Below are 11,165 nucleotides of genomic sequence, written 5' to 3' on the forward strand. Positions count from 1 at the left end.
CTGAGTATAGCAGACTGTAATTGTATTATACATTATCACACTTTTTCTGCTTTATTTGTCCGTCTAGTAATTGCAGTTATTGTTATACAGTCAGTGCTAGTTTTCTTCCCCTTTTTCTTCTTTTTTTGCACTATAGTAAAGACTCTTGCAGGTCTGTTTGTTCTGCTTTCCGGAAAACGAGCTCTGATTCCAACCAGCTGTTTCCCGCCTCACACAGATCAGCTGCACACACACACACACGCTCGTAGTAGGCGGAGGCAAGAAGCCACACACACATACACACTGGAGGGAACCCCATCAGCTGTGGAAAGCAACACAGCCTGAATTTACTTCAGTTTTTCCAACGCCATTCTTCAGATTAACCGATTTTGCAGCTTATCTCCTTCAGATATGCGCCATTGATGAGTACAGCGAGGTCTTTGTGGAAGAAACGAGCATCTTATTTTAACGAGGAAAGCGCTGGAGGCAAAAGAAAACAGAAAACACGGACTACAGAAGGTGGCTTTGAAAGCATGGAATATTTCATGATGCCGACAGAGAAGATACCGTCCTTACAGCAGTTCAAGAAGACGGAGAAAGATGTTATCGGAGGTCTCTGCAGGTGTGTAACATCAGCTAACCGTGTGTGTTTTCACCAAACCGCTCGTACAAATAATCTTTCATGTGGCTGTGGCGTGTGTATGTGTGTGTGATGCAGTCTGACTTCATGTAGCATGCTAGCTGCGCCACCGTACCCTGGCAGCAGCAGCATGCTTGCAGAAATTAGCTGCGTGTTGTGCCAGTTGCTGCTGTTTTGGCGGCGAGAATACACGAGCTCATTTGCCTCGTGTTGTTTTGTTCGCTGGTTGGATTATTCCCTAGAACTTGTACGGCACGTTTGTAGCCGTTTGGCTCAGAAATATGTAAATCAGCGACATGAAATCGATACATTCGCGTCCAGATGAAGACCAACCACGTGGTAGTTAACGTGTTCCCCGCCGCCTCGCTACTACACATAAAATCACATGTTTGTAACGACGCACTTTGTCACAGTGCGTATTGTTTCCACTGAATTATCACTAGGAATGATTTATTTGTATATATGTCATTTTTGGGGCATGTAAAGCTGGGTTTCGACTGCGGTTTGAGGGTCGAAACGCTCCTTCGCTCAGCAGCCGTCGTTGTGTCGTGTGCTAAAATTAGCTTAGCTCGGCTAACTGGTTAGCCATCACTGCGCACTCGTTTTCTCACCGTGTTGGACGCATGCTAGCTTCTTTTAGCTCGTTTGTGCTAGCTTGTGCGGTCGAAACACGTCGTTTAATGTTTGTTGTGGCGGATATGCGCGTGAATCTGTGAGTATCGTGTGGTTAACTGCGTGGTAGCTCGCTGCTAGCGGTAGAAAGCATTGTTCTCCATGATGCCAGGGGGCCTGCTGCTGCTGCTGGCGGAGTCACATTTCACTGCTGCTACCGTCCAGACTGGCGACGCGCCCCCCGGCGGCCATGTTTGAGTTCCGCAGCTCCTGGCAACAGCAGCTGACAACAGCTGGCTTCGTCTGCGAACTACAAACCCCGACACGTTTCAGGCGTATGGGACGGATGAGGTTGTTTTTCTGCGTTGTTTTGTCTAACAGATTTGTGTTGACAAGCTATAGAGTAATCCGGGATAACACACCCCCACTAAGAACGATGTTTATTTGCTTTAAGAGCATGTATATTTTGATTATCTGTGTAATACATGCACAGGAAGTATGCTTTAGTGAACAAATATGGAGTGATTAAATCAGAACGAACAGTGTTTTTATTATGGAAAATCCTGATTAGGTGCATCTTCTCCTGAGGACTGTACTGTAAAGCAAATTTGAGGGTAGTGAGGTAACTTCAGGTTAAACTGCACTGAAAAAAATGTTTTTAACAATCATTTATTAATGTACATGCTATAATTTTATGGATTTATCCAGTTTTAAAATATCAGTATTTTACAGATATATTCTGTTATCTGAAGGAGGGAAAGTGCACATTAGGGACAAAAAAAATTAGCAATTAATGCTTATTTCACGTTTTCATGGTTTTGTCAAATTACAGATATCTAGTAAAATCACAGAAAACTATTAATTTACATAGTGACAAGTTAAAATGAGTCAGTTATTGTCATAAGTGATGAAGCACATAAGAAAATGCTGAAATATTAGAGGCATGAATCATAAAAATATGCTGTTTTTCTTTATAAAATTACTCAAACTGATTAATTGTTGCACTTCTACGAATGGTGGAGTTTTAATTGCCCTTATTTTGAAATTCATTATTGCACAGCAGTTGTTTCAAATGCTTTGTCCATTAAACAGCACTATGGGACTAATTTCCTCAATTGTCCATTAAATTCCAGTTAAATCAGTTATATTATATGAACTTGTTTGCAATAAATTACTTTTGAGGGATGAACGGTCCTTGAGCCCTAAATGATGCTTATGCTCCTCAGTCCGCTCATACATTCATTATATTTGAGCGAGCTATTCTCAAAGCTTTCAGAGGGGCATAAAATTAGCACAAAATGAATCAGCCAATTGACCCACAGCTTATTTCAGTCAGAATACATGACAGTGAAGCTGTTTTTATGTTCTTTTTAAAGTGTGTTTTCTCTACTTTTTAATGTTAGTCATTTGTCAACACAAGGTCGAAAATAAAATCTGATAATTTAACATTCATTGGAGTGTGGCTACAAAAAATCGTCCTCTGTTGAGCCATGTGAGCTGTGTCTTCTTCCTGACTTTTTGTCTTGGTAGACCTCCCATTTCTGGTTCTTCTAGTCATTTTCAACCTTAATGGTTCACGTATTTCTCCCCCTGAGCAAATATGACTGAGAAGGTTTAGCTACCATGACATCCGACCTCGTGGGATGGAGGTGCGTAAGGGGCCGCTGAGTTCAGCCAAACTCGGAGACCTCCATGCAGTTTGGCTGAGGAATGCGAGGAGGTCAGGACAAATAGCCAGTTAGGTTCCAGGTCAAAGGCTTAAAGTGTCACTGGCAGAGATTGCAGCAAATTGCAGATTTCATTGTTGCCATTTGTCATTTCGACCTGGAATTACAGAGCTAGATGTTTTCCGCTGCAAATACATTTTTTACTTCCTATTTTGTTGCTGCATTTCCGATGATGTTAAAATATATGATATTGACACATTGTTTTGCCAAAACCGGTAGGATAAAATGGATATTAGAGAAGAGTTTTCTGATCTTCTCACTGAGTCTTGTGTCTTCAGGCCAGACTGATGAGCATCTGTCTCTGGTTTCTCTCCTCCAGCTTGGCCAACATCCCCCTCAGTCCAGAGACGGCTCAGGACCAGGAGAGACGAATCCGCCGCGAAATCGCCAACAGCAACGAACGCCGGCGTATGCAGAGCATCAATGCAGGATTCCAGTCCCTCAAAACACTCCTGCCACACACAGATGGAGAGAAACTCAGCAAGGTGCTGCAAAATGCAAACACTGGCACATATGAAGTTGTGTTTTTTTATTTTATTAGGGTTTAGTGAACGTCACACTGCCTTAGTGGAGCAATGAGGCTTTAATCCTCTGAACTCCTAAAGCAGTGTCTGGCCTTTTTTTTTTTTTCTTTTTCCCCTCACGTCACATTTTTACTCACTGTTGACTTATTTTTCACTGCAATATCAAGTCCTGCACCAAGCATGGCTGGAAGTAGACAGCTGGAAAATATCTTTATGCAGAATTACTAAGTTATGCCATAAATCGCAAAATAAAGGAAAAACTGAAAATGGAATTTCTATTAAAAAGAAAATTGGAAGTCTGGTTATTTTTATAAAAAATTATAAAAACCTGGAATCAACATTTTCCGAGTGTCTACAGGTGTTATCCATACTGGGGCAAAAGATGGCTCTATGGCTCTGTAGATACTTTACTATTTGGATTTTTAATTAATTTCCCTACTTGTCTCCTACCTGCTCTGTGCAAACACATCCTGCAGTAGAGCCCTGTGGAGCCGAAAAGTCCGAGTTTTCCTCACATCACTGTTGGCCACAGAGGAGTCTCTCGTTGTTTCACAGTTACTACTTACTGCAAAATCTGTGTTTTTGGTGACTTTTTGTAAGTAAGACATGTAGAATTAAGCGATTTGATTAAATTTGAAATTGACATTAGATTTGTTTACTTTTTCAGATCAAACTGAAAGTCGGGTAACATAAGGAAAGTTGAAAATTGTACGATTCCTTATATTTTTATGGTTTCTGGCTCTGATAAATGAAGTAATGTAGTCCCTTTTTTTAAAACCTCACTGATGGCTTTTGGGGCTCAGAAGGTTAAATGGCTTGACACAAGAGTTTATAGCAGTTTTTTGCACATGTAGACACCGTTGTCTTGATTTCACGTTCCTTTTTGCTTCTGTTTTATCATCACCTTTTATGACATGTTGAAGCGCATTGTCCCAAATTAATGTTGTTTTCACCCCTGCCAGGCGGCCATTCTGCAGCAGACGGCCGACTACATCTTCACCTTGGAGCAGGAAAAGACGCAGCTCCTGGCACAGAACAACCAGCTCAAACGCTTCATCCAGGTAACATGTCCCACAGTTTTACGCCATTAAAGTGTCTAAATCCGTGTTTAAAACCAGGTTTCTTAAATGACAACATGTATTTGTTTGGCCTATTTTCTACAAATCTTATCACTTACATTACTACCAACAGCTTGTTTTAGGTTCACTCTGTCAATCTGTTTTCTATCTTTCAGGCAGCTGTAGGTTTTCCCTTGATAGAACGTAAAACATTATCAGAAAGTTCATGTCGGGTAACTTGATGCTTCTTTTGGTTGCAGTGCTGCTGTTGTCTGGTCTGCAGTGCAGCCTTTTTAAGCCAGTGTGTTCTTTGAAATATTTAAACACATAACAGTGTCATGTGTTTATGCAGCCTGAAAATAAAACAATGTATTTTTATTGGGACTATGACTGGGAAAAAAACTTGGCATTGTTTATTGAAGGACTATATTATTAAGTGTTTGTACCATCAGATATTGTTTTTGGAAGAAGAGATTAGCCGTGCAGTTATGGTCTTCTACGGAAAGTGTGACATTATCGGTTGTTAATGCTGCTAAGCAAGCTCGCTTTTCCAAGACCTTTCACAGGGAGTCTTTCACTGCTAGTCTGCCCTGAAAGTGTTTTGTAGTTCCGTTTAACTGTCAGAGAAAATAGATCTTATCTATTGTGAAGCTCCTGCAGGGTGACACGTGTGACAGCGTTGGTGTCGTAACCATATACCGATGTATAATGCTGGGCAGGTATTAACGTACTAGAAACTAGAGATTGGTTAAATCCCAAAAGATCAAATAACATCAGCTGTTAGATGTTATGGTGAGGCTTGTTGTTGAGTTTGTCAGCTCTGCCAGAAGGACATAAACCTGTCGTGCATTTATCATTCCAGCCATGTTTTAATTTTATATTTGGGCAGCTGGCAAGTGCAGCATCTGTATTCAGACTCTCCTTTATTTACCATGCTGTTAGATCACCTGGCATTTTATTTTCTTGCAAAACTGGCCAGAAGTTGTTGTTTTTAATTTGATAAGAAACCTCTGTTAGAGACAGGCAGTACACCGATTAGGTTGTTTGTTTTTTTACATAAAGTCTGTTTTACGTTTAACTTTATGTGGCCTACATGTCATTCCAGGAGTTTAGCGGCTCATCACCTAAAAGGAGGCGAGCAGAGGAGAAGGATGAAGGCATCGGATCTCCAGACACACTGGAGGAAGAAAAGGTCGAAGAGCTGAGGAGGGAGATGCTAGAGCTTCGTCAGCAACTGGACAAGGAGCGCTCGGCTCGCATGCAGCTGGAGGAGCAGGTGAGGTGAAGGCAGGAGGCCAGAGTTTGCCTTAACGTCAGCGGTGCTGGAGTCACGTGATTTCTAGGAAACGTCACCCATTACAGATTGATTAAAACACTTCAAAGTCAGTTAATTTGTTCAGATAATGTCATTGATGTCGATATCTCCAGGCTACTAAATGCTAAGATGCCCAGCTGAGTTTTTCCAGTTTCACCACTTTGACTTCTAATCAGAAAGTAGGTCATTTAAGCATGAAGGGTAGCCGGTGGTGCTGACAGGTTTATCGGTGCATCAGCCAGTTCCTGAAAACCTGGCAGCCTGGATATACCTGAACAGCAGGTTGAGTCAAATGAGACTGAACAGGTAGTGAAGACAAACTTAGACAAGTAAGCAAAATGGAAAGTAAACACCAGAGTGGATGCAGGGTTAGACTTTTCCACAGAATCTAAAATAAGCCACAATCAAGTCACACATTTCCCGTTCCCACTGTATCCTGTGTGGGTGCGTATGTTTTGGTCAAATAGTTTGTGCATTTATTTAATTTTCTGAACCCCATGCAGGTTCTGGGACGTTTTTGGCCCTTTAACATTTTTACTCACTGTGGGTTTTTTTTTAATGCACTGTAAAGACCTGCACATCTATGGAAGCCATGGCTGGAAGTAGAGAAAACTCAAGAATGTCTAGTGGTGTTTTACAAAGCTATAGTGCTATTAAATCCTATTTGACAGAAATTGAAAAGAAACCAGGAGGCAACATGTTAAAAAAAATTATAGTATTCCCAGATGCTTTTAGTACCGGTGACTTCACATAGTTTTGATATTATACTACTTGTATCTACTGAAAAATCCATACATTTTTGTTATGTGCCTGTTTGTTGTGGCTGAGTCAGTCATGGCAGATTTGAGTCTGTCATTTTCTTATTTACAATAGAATAAAATGATTTGATGAACTATCCTGATTTTAGTCTTAACATCCGGTAAAAATTTTCAGATAAAACCAAAAGTCTCACATGAGGAGTTCAGGGACTGTTGGAAAATCTCTCTGTATTTATTGTTGCTGGCTCTTGGAAGTGGTGTCATTTTGTCGACTTTCAAAAACCGGCATGCCTTCCTACCCCTCAGCAGGTTTTGGGGTTCAGAGAGTAAAGTATTTAGTTCCAGTTGGTGTAGAGTCCGAAGGTTTGCTTTTGGTTGCCGTTAAATGGGCGGTGCCACTTTATTGATGCCATAAACGCATACCTGTCCTCTTACATGTTCAGGTGCGCTCTCTGGACACCCAACTGCACCCGGAGCGTCTGAAGGTGATCACCCAGCAGGTGGAGGAGGAGCAGGCACTGATCCAGAGTCAGACGCTGTTACGGCTACAGCAAATCCACGCCGCTGACAGACAAACACACAGTCCGCAGGTGAGAAACACATAAAACGAACACCTGTGCTACAGTTTTCAAACCTCATGAGGCTGTTGTGTGCTTAAACAATTTCTAAGGTGTCTTTTAACCTGCATGAGGCTCAGCAATAGTATGTCAGTTATTTTATGTTTCTTACCAGGGATGTTAGCGATTGTTAGTGATTCCCATTAACATTTTAAGTGATTAAAAAATGCATTAACTAATAATTCATATGTCAGAAATACAATGAAGCAGACTGCTTTTCAAAATCTATTCCAACATATTTTATAGTAGGACAGAAAAAAACCTGCCCAGATGTCCTTCTACATACGATTAGATTTTAGCTTTATTGATATTTCGTCTGTCTTCCAGGTGCTGGCTTCTCCCACTCCCCCCGCCCCGACCCACCACCCCACGGTCATCGTCCCTGCTCCAACACTAACCCAGCACCCCCACCATCACGTCACTGTGGTGACCATGAGCCCATCTGCCCACACCAGCACGGTGTCCACATCCAGACAGAACCTGGACACCATTGTGCAGGTTTGTACGAAGAATCCGTGACGTCCATTCATTCAATCACAGTCCAACTTTATGGTTTCATCGTGAAAATTATTCACCCCCCCCCACCCAGAATTTGTCTCTGAGGTACACTACTCACCGTATTTTGTGTTTTACTTTGTCTTTAAAGGCCATCCAGCACATCGAACGCACTCAGGAGAGGAGAGCGAGCGCCGAGGAGGAGCAGAGACGAGCCGTCATCGTCAGCCCCGCCCACGTCACCATGGACACCGCCTGCTCAGACACAGACACGGACACAGAGGGAGAGGACTGCTCGATGAACTGATCCACCCCCACAAACTCGCACCTACACACACACAAACACTTAAAATACCTACTCACTGTAAGATTCCCTCCAGGAGCTTGACTACTTTTTTAAAAAAAAAATCTCTCTTTGGCATTATCCAAACTCCTAAATCCAGTGGTTAAGCTCTGTGTCAGTCTTGTACTGTAAAATCTCTGAATATTGAAAACATGGACGGTCAGCGTGCAGAGGAGGCCCTGTGGGATTTCTAGAGGCAGTTTTTCAATGTCAGAGCCGGTCTGTGGCTACTTGAAAACTTGAGGGTCTTTTCGTGTAAAAAGCTGTCAGCATCAGTCCGCCCTTCACGTGTCTTTTTGTGTGCTACATACAGTCGCAGTATCAAACTTTAGCCCTCGTCACTGGCACACTGACAGTATTACTTGTGCTACACATTGATGGAGTCGAGTTGAATGTACCAACACAATAAGCAAGCAGCTCTTGATTCTGAAATGCGGTATTGAGTTGCAGTTTCTTCCCCAGTTGTTTCTTTTTTTGTGTGCGTGTGTTTCTTTTAGTGCCTGTGGCCATTAAACCCAACATAAAGCAGTTGTTTCTAAATTTCAGAATTTGGGAAAAATTCTTGGTATTGCAGAGACTAATTTGAGGATACATATAAAACAGAATTATGTCTGATTTACTTGAAAAAAATGTTGTTTTTGATATCTACATAAGCCCTTAAAAAATAAGCTGTTGAACAACTTACATAGGTCGTCTTTTGGTTGTTGTGTTTTCCAAGTGTTTGTTGACATTTACTTTGTGTCAGGGTTACTGAATGCTGAAGGTAAACATTTTGTTATATCGAGATTAACAAATTGGAGGTTTTCACAGGGAACCGGTTGCCCTAAGATGAATTTCATAAAGGTCTGATTTCAGTTGTGAGCCAACCATCCCCTTCATTTATCTCCTAGAGACAGTGTGTGTCATACTCTGAAAAAAGAACCAAATGTTGGTTCATTGCCGCAAAACATTTACCAGCATTTTGTGAATGTCTGCGCTTGATTTATAATCCATCGCAGACAGTTTGACTGAATCAGACTCGCATCAGAGAAGTTTGTCCGATGAGAAAATCTGGAACAGATTTGGATGATTCACATGCTAACACAGCGTGCAGGCTTCCGGTGTCCCTCCAAAGACTGTCTTCTGGTCTTGGTTTGTTGATTTCAGTGACTATGCACTAGCGTTTTTGGTATTTATGCAATTCCATCTTCAGTACATTTGTTGGTGTCGTTTATACACGAGGGGAAGTTCTCTATGCACCGTTGATAGGTGTGTGCATTACGCCTACAGTACATGTATGAAACTTGACATGCTCGTATCAAAGAATGTAGTCTCTACTTGCAAGGTGCTCTTTGTCAACCTGGTGCTCTGCTGATGAGCAGTAAGCTGAGGCCAAAATCATTCACGTAACAGTTAATCACGTCTCCTGTGTGTGCCTGATATTTGTAATTTCCGCATTTTAGGAAGAATAAGAGGAGTTGTGATGTTTGCTCATGTGCAAAAGTAACTATCAGAACACAGCAGGGTCGCGTCTGACTGCACTCAAATTCAAATGGCATCATTATGGAAGAGAATTCATGAATAGGTAGATTTAGTTGTAAAACTAAGCGTGTAAGCAATAGCAATCTCAACATACCACAAAAAGTGCAAACTCACTGTTTGGTGAGACAAACTAAAATGAAAAGCACTGCAGATCTCCCACCAACAATCCCTCCATCTCCCTTTCTCTCTGAAACGCATCGCGTCTGTCCGCCTCATGTTAAGTTGCTTATGTTTCTCTCGGGAATTTGACTGGAAGCCCCTGCTACGAGCCTCTCATGCTGTCATACTCGATTCGATACGCTGACTTGATGCTGTAAACATTCCTTTTATTTGGATTTGTAACTGTCTTTTGATCTCTTGTATGTTCTGTTGCCAACTGAATGGATATTACTAATTGCTGTTTTCTCTTGTCTAAAGCAGGCTTTTGTTATGACATTCTGTTTATTTTTTGTGGGTTTCTTTTTACTTTCTTTTCCATGAACACATGACTGATGCGTTCACTGACACTGTCTTGTATGAGATGTGTGGACAATATTCACTCACTGGCATCGGTTTTGATTAGATTAGTATTTCCATGCCAAACATGGGGGGGGATTTTTCATATTTTGTTTGTGAAGCTTTGTTAAGGGGTTTGATGTTGTGCTGACAGATGTTAAGCCACAGCTTGCGTTTAAACTGTGGTTTCTTATTAGTCAGGGAGACAACACTTCCCCTAAATGTTTCTGTACATTGTGTTGCAGCACTGCTGTCTTTTGGTGGAGTTTGAGATATTTGATATGAAGCACTTGCTGTTCTGTACTGCCTGAATCAATTATGAGGAAGATTCTTTTGCCATTTATTTTTCGTAAGCTCTTTGCTGTGATGCAATTTAACATCTGTCTATGCTGTTCTGCTCTTCTTTTCATTTGTCTTTCTTGTCCTGCGTTCCATTTTTTTCAGTGACAAGCTTTTTTTATATATTTTGTGTGATTTTTAGTTGTTTTTTTGTTTTTTTTTCCATCAGTCCAGGTCGATGAGAAGCTGTTATATTTTGTTTATAAAAAAAGTTGGGGTAAACAGGCCTTTGTAAAGATGAAAAAAAATAAAATTTGTACTTTTTTATTACACTTCTTCTGTTCGGTGAAGCTTAATTATTAACCACGCCCGACGGGTACGTCGGCGGGGTTATTGCATTCGGTGCGGTATCTGGCTGGTTATGTATGTGGCTATGTCCGGTCCGATATCTCTGCAACCGCTGAAGTCAGGATAATCAAACTTGGCACTGAAGATCAGTCTAAGGTCCCCTGCTCAGTTGTGGAGTTACAGGTCAGCAGATCAAGTAGGGAGGGAGATGCGTACGATGATCAAAATTGATACATATTGCATCAGTTGTATAGGGAGGACAGGGTTTTTGCCAGCAGAGGGCGTGGTTCTGCCCTCTACTGAGGGCTCATCTAGTTATACATGTGACTCTTTCTGTCCACCAGATGGTAACAATGAGTGGCGACTCATTTGGCAGCAGCAGAGAGGAGGTGCTCTTTGGCCTGGAGTTCAGTTCAACAGGTGGCAAACAGGCACACAGGCCTCGCTTCAATCC

General features: G+C 41.6%; 1 protein-coding gene across 1 annotated transcript; it reads left to right on the top strand.

Annotated features, from left to right (window-relative positions):
• Nucleotides 1–226: 226 nt before the first annotated feature.
• Nucleotides 227–10,695, top strand: LOC110948066 (transcription factor AP-4-like). The gene is made up of 7 exons (XM_051945710.1): nucleotides 227–601; nucleotides 3,278–3,443; nucleotides 4,445–4,543; nucleotides 5,646–5,816; nucleotides 7,057–7,203; nucleotides 7,558–7,728; nucleotides 7,877–10,695. Exons 1-7 carry the CDS (start codon nucleotides 402–404, stop codon nucleotides 8,030–8,032), a joined length of 1,110 nt encoding a protein of 369 aa, XP_051801670.1. The 5' UTR covers nucleotides 227–401; the 3' UTR covers nucleotides 8,033–10,695.
• Nucleotides 10,696–11,165: the final 470 nt, after the last annotated feature.

The sequence above is a fragment of the Acanthochromis polyacanthus genome, chromosome 3 (assembly GCF_021347895.1).
Source record: "Acanthochromis polyacanthus isolate Apoly-LR-REF ecotype Palm Island chromosome 3, KAUST_Apoly_ChrSc, whole genome shotgun sequence".
Lineage (NCBI taxonomy): Eukaryota > Metazoa > Chordata > Actinopteri > Pomacentridae > Acanthochromis > Acanthochromis polyacanthus.